The sequence below is a fragment of the Populus euphratica genome, unplaced genomic scaffold, assembly GCF_000495115.2.
Source record: "Populus euphratica unplaced genomic scaffold, PopEup_1.0 scaffold281.1, whole genome shotgun sequence".
NCBI lineage: Eukaryota > Viridiplantae > Streptophyta > Magnoliopsida > Malpighiales > Salicaceae > Populus > Populus euphratica.
The window spans coordinates 47,594-53,585 of NW_011500160.1; the positions used below are offsets into that span (position 1 = coordinate 47,594).

At 33.3% G+C, this 5,992-nt stretch overlaps 1 protein-coding gene across 4 annotated transcripts; it reads right to left on the reverse strand.

Annotated features, from left to right (window-relative positions):
* Positions 1–1,938: 1,938 nt before the first annotated feature.
* On the reverse strand, positions 1,939–5,178 carry LOC105111156 (pentatricopeptide repeat-containing protein At2g30780-like). 4 transcript variants are annotated; one of them, XM_011006436.1, is made up of 3 exons: positions 4,550–5,178; positions 2,956–4,194; positions 1,939–2,327 (listed from the first exon to the last, which is right to left on the reverse strand). In XM_011006436.1, the coding sequence occupies exons 1-2, from the start codon at positions 5,072–5,074 to the stop codon at positions 3,049–3,051; spliced, it is 1,671 nt and encodes a 556-aa protein (XP_011004738.1). In that variant the 5' UTR covers positions 5,075–5,178; the 3' UTR covers positions 1,939–2,327; positions 2,956–3,048. The 4 variants fall into 4 exon arrangements, with proteins under 4 accessions (XP_011004738.1, XP_011004737.1, XP_011004736.1 ...); XM_011006435.1 differs by having other exon boundaries at positions 1,939–2,472; XM_011006434.1 differs by having other exon boundaries at positions 1,939–2,477.
* Positions 5,179–5,992: the final 814 nt, after the last annotated feature.

Consider the following 5,992-nt stretch of genomic DNA (forward strand, 5'->3'; position numbering starts at 1 on the left):
ACTTTCAATTTTATGCAATTTTGATCCTGATGAACTTCAATTTCAACCTTGAATTTCAGTGCCCTTTCATTTTGGTGCTTAATCTTGGATTTCTTTAATTTAGTCTCTAATTGACTATTAAACTTTTAAATCTCTTCAATTTCACCCCTAATTCAATCAATTGAGTCCTCATAGTTCGATGTTTTTTGCAAAATGGTTATTGACTATGAATTTCTTCAATTTAACCCTTAATTGACCAAAAAACTTTGATTTTCTTGTAATTTAACCCTGATTTGAACCAATTGACTTGGTAAAAATTAAATTTAATCTTTTAAAATTAGGCAATTTTAGAAGACCAAATTAAGTCATACCCCATTGCCATTTCCGATAACCAATTAGGTAATTAAAAAAAAACAATTAGGCTAATTTACATGAATATGACTAATTGATATATTTAAATGTGATGTGAAATTTCCTTGTTACAAATTTCCTAGGTAAAAATTAAAAATTTAACTTTTTTATTAAAACAATATTTTTACCCAAAGACTTTTGATTCTAAGTTCAAAATTGTTTCTAATGAAAATATTTATAACGTTTCTATAAATCAAAAGTTAAAAAATAATATAAATCAATTTACTCAAATCATATTAAAAGTAATGGATATCAGATGTGGAATTTAAAAATAGAAAGATATGTTGTTATTGCCTATCTCAAGGCTCATTGAGCCAAACACTTATCTTCATTTATTTAGGGTTGGGGAACACAAATGAAGTTAAAATTTTCAAGGACGACTACTCTCATTGCAATCTAGAAAATACTCGAGCTTATTTGATGACATAGTTGCAACTGGCGACCAAGGAAAAGGGGAACTCGGTTTCCTCCACAACTCCTAATTAAATTACACGATTGCATGATAGCTAGACGTCCATAAGGCCACTCTTATCACTTTGTAATGCCGATGTGATCGATGGAGTGGCATAGAAGATATATATTCAATAATATAATAATATTTATTTTTTATAGTATTTTTTTTATTTTTTAAAATTATTTTTAATATCATTTTATCAAAATAATTTAAAAACATTAAAAAATATTAATTTTACAAAAAATCGACTTTTTTCAACAACACTTTTAAAATAGAAAAATAAACAGGACCAGGATAGATTTATGAATTTGATTGCATATAGCATGCTCAAATTACATGAAATTGGCAGAAAGTTTTAACAAAGGGTTAATACAATAGCTTAACTGACAAGTATGGAGTGCGAACTCCCGTTACCTTTCTTGCAAGCTCTGCAGGAATACCATGAAACTACAATCTCGTTTATTGGTAAAACGACAATAGAATTTTACAAGGTTATGGGCTCATGGCCACGACAAGTTGCAGCTAAGGGTGACCTCAAGCAAACAACTCACACATTTCCTTTTTCAAATGAGTAAAAAGAAAGCTTACGATCTCATTATCAAGCCAAGATACTTCTGAGAGTTTATAAAGCAGGGAAGGTTGCATATGGGTGTTCCCAACATGACATGTAAAAGGGACACAATAGCTTCTAACGCAGCATAAAAATGGAATGCCCTCACCAAAACTGAAACTTCCCTTCCTTACCTATTTAAGAACTTCCCTTTCTTATTTATTTATAAATGTAATTATAATTACTTTTCAAAATATTTTTTATATAGAAATGTATCAAATATTTTTTTAAAAAAAAAAATATTTTTGATATTATAACATCAAAATAATTTAAAAATACCAAAAACATATTAATTTAAAACAAAAAAATAAAAAAATTTAAATCTTTTTTAAGATATTTTTGAAACACAAAAATAAACAAGAAGTATAAAACAATTTAGCCAAAAGATACAGATAGGTGCCACCATGATCATCAGGCTAAAAGATTTTGTTAAACTTAGAAGCGCTTTGCATGACTCTCCGTTATCCCCAAGCACTTCAAATTGTTGATAATGTATCCTAAGCACATTTCATTTAGAAAAGCCAAACTAACTCAAGAAGGAGAAGTTAGGAATTTATGAATTTATGCTCGCAGTGGACTTCAAAACTAGATAAAACAAAACGATACAAGCAATATCATCAAAGATGCATTGTCTGGATATCTCCTCTCATAAAGACCAGTAGTTTTGCCAGGTAAAGCTCACATAATGGCCTGATCAGGTGGTATTCTCATAAGCCTAGGCAGCGATCCCTTTCCACAAGGCAAGACACCCCTCCCCGGCATATATTGTTGTGATAGCATGAACTAAGCCTTTGCATTTCAATTCATCCCCTTCTCGGCTTTGAACCATCAGCCTTGTTCTGACAACATCGAATTGGCCTGTGCAAACTGGACTTGAAGTTCCAGAAAGGAAACCAGAAATCATAGACCACCATGGTTGGAGGACTTTCCATCACCTTCATGTTTCTTCCACAAGAACATATCAAAAGCATTTTAGGCTGTGAAAATGGCCGCATGCCTTGTCCCAGAAATAGATCAGCTGCACTGCTAATAGGTTGGGATGTGATGAGCAGGCATTAGTGTTGAGTAGATAACAGCAGGCATCAAATTAATCGCTAACATGGTTGATTAAAAGGAGGGAAGAAAGGGGAATGACCACGTAGAAAAAGAAATGGAACTAACAAAAATCATTAAGTAACATGCCACATAAAGCAGCAAGGAATTCAATCATCAAGACCGTAATTAAGTTTTATAGCATAGAAGAACACCAGCAACATAGGGAAAACATGGTATGATACGAGAAACTTTGCAAACAATGAATGAATGCTACCCCTGAAGGATTTCAAACTACTAAATATATAATATGTAGTATAGAAGAACACCAGCAACATAGGGAAAACATGGTATGATACGAGAAACTTTGCAAACAATGAATGAATGCTACCCCTGAAGGATTTCAAACTACTAAATACATCATATGTATAAGTTAAGTGAACGAGAGCCAGGTAGGGAACACGCAGACCTGCAAATCAGTGGAGTTTCAATTTGATTGATAGTTGCATGAACCATTCATGCAATCCATTGAATGTCTTCCAGAATTTGTGATGCATGATAGCTAACTCTTCAACAGGGTGCATTGCAATGGAGATGTATCAAAAGGATTTCCATATCCATGCTTGCACATCAATCCTGCTACTTGCTCAACCTTATACCATTGACCACAATTCAAGTAGGCTTTATACAATATCCAAAATGTCTTTTTTGTGCGGAGCAAGTTGCAATTCTCCATCTGAATAAGAACACTTTCCATTTCATCCAAGCGCTTTTGTTTTCCATACATGACCATTTTACAGTGAAATAGAGGCCGGATTATTCTCCACCGAGCATATGTTGCACGTTTTATAAAATCTGTCAGCTTATCAACAGCATTGCATCTGAAATAACTTGTGATAATAGCATGCATAATGCTTACAGTTGATACAATGGTTCTATGATTAAATGCCTCATTTATTGAGTTCTCCATCTCCTCTAGCCTATCTTCTTCAGCATAAAGCTTAATCAACAAAAAATTCAACCAAGGTCTATATTCCTTTTCTGGAATCAGCCTCATCAGTGCCTCAATCTTTTGAACTCTTTCTGGTATAGAACTCTTGCAATAGGCACAGATCATGGCCCTAATCAGTGTTGGTATCCTGGCATTAACATGGTCTTTTATCAATTCATACACCAGTTCCATCTGTTCCAGATTCCCAGAATGAGCATATCCTCGCAACATTAGCAGGTGGGTGTTAAGATCTGGCTTAACTGGGCCTGCATTCATCATTTGAAAAGTTTTTTCCATACTATCCCACATCCAAGCAGTCAAGTAACCACTAATTAAATTGTTGTATGTTGTCAAGTTTGGTGAAATACGTGAATCCTCCATCTCCTTGAATATTGCCTCCATTTTATCAACCAGCATCAAGCGGCCAAAGACTGATACAAGAATGTTATATGTTACAACTGAAGGTCTACACTTTACGTCCCTTTTCATCTCCCGAAACAATGATTCACATTTACCAGCAAAACCATTACGCATATATGTACTCATCAGTGCATTATACATGCTGGTCGTCTTAATGCACTTTTTTATAGCCTCATCAAATATCTCAACTGCAAGATCCACGTTCTTATCTGTACCCGCAATCATAATACCCTTGGCATACTCCGCTGCTGTCATAGGAGTATCGTTCTCAGCTTGCGTTCTTTTCCAATTAAAAATCTGCGTAAAAATTATTTACACAAATTCCACACTAAGAAAAGGAAAAAGAAGAAGAAGAAAAACAGCAATCCTTTTCCCAAGACAGCAGTGTAAAAAAAAATGTCTACACCAACATGAGATTGGACCCATCATAGTAAACTAGCTTGCTTCAGTCATGCTGTTCATTTTGCTTTAAATGGATCGACAGAGGAGATAAAAGATAGCAAAAGCAAAGATAAATAACAGAAGAACGTTGAATGTCAAAATCGACAACAGCACAGATAGATAACAATTCCAAATCATACAAAAAACAAATTAGAAGTAAAATTCATTCAGAAATAACTAGATAAATAAATGGAAGCAAAAGGCAACACACCTTGAGGGCTACTTTAGGGGAAGAAAGAAGCAAGAGCTTCAAAAGCTCAAGAAAAGCGGACGAATTGGTTAACAAGGAGGGGTCGTCTTTTTTCGTCTCTTCCAAAATCTGAAAAACCATGTCAACATTTTGAAGCAGCTCGTCCCTCAAAGAAGAAATCTTGTTGACCAGATCCTCCCTCTTCTTGGATTTGAGGTCGTTATTATTGTTCCTCAGAGGAGAAATCTTGTTGGTCGGATCCTTCCTCTCCTTGGATTTGATGTTGTTATTATTGTTATTACTGCTACTATTATCATTAATAGTGAGCTTGTGTACGAAAAGTCCGATCACGTTGGAAATGAGGTGTTCCGCGGAGGCGGAGGCGGAGGCGGAGGGGGGTGAAGATTGGAAAAATCTGTAAAAAGGGTGCTTGGCGAGGATTGAAGAGGAAGGAGAAGTGGTGATGGTTCTGGGAGTCGGGGAAGGGGAAGGTCTTCGGAGGCAGATAAGCTCTGCGTCTGAGAATTTGAAAAATCTTCGCTTCATTTGGTTGGTTGATCTGAGAGAGGAGGTACGAGGGGTAGGATTTTTAGGAAGGTTTTACGAGACCAGACGCAGAGGTAGAGATATATTGGGAGGTGTTTGGCTACTTTGATTTATCAATTCAAAACTAGTAAATGGTATCTTAACTTAATAAATTTTGAGTATTATAAAAGATAAAAATAACTGCAGTAATTAAAAAACTGTCAGACCGATTTGAGGGTGTACCTTAATAAATAGTTTGGGTTATAAAATTGTTAAATTAATTAATGAGTTCTCAAGTCGACTAAATTACTAGTTAAGTTATTAAATTAGTTGAATTTAATAAAAATAAATATTAAAATTATTTTTAAATCAAGTTCAAAATTATAAATTTATTAAATAAATTTGGTATACTATATCAAATTTAATAATTATGTTGTTATCAATATACTAATTTTTTTAAGTGGCTTTGATGACCAAATATAAGTTTTAAAATTCTATAGAGTGGCCATATTTATATAATAGACTTAGAGCAATGCATATGGACAGTGGTTTATATGGGTGGTGTATGATTACTGTTTTGAGGTAGAAAAAATAGAAGAGACAAGGTATAAAAAAATATTGAGATAGAATTTTATTGGATAGTAATATATAAGATAAAGTAATTATTTTTGTATTTTATTTGATTATGATAGATAAAACAAAATAGAATATAAAATAATTTATTTTATATTTAATATGTATTGTTGTCACATTTATATATTTAAAAAATAATTCAATATTTTTTTTTCCAGTTTATATTGAGTGTTGAAATTAATAATATTATAATAACTCTAATTATAAAACTCGAAAAGACCTAGCAAGTTCACCCGAGACCTGACAGTCATAGTGTTTGGACCAATTCAAGTTTAAAAAGAAATAGAAAAAGGGTTTATTAGACTT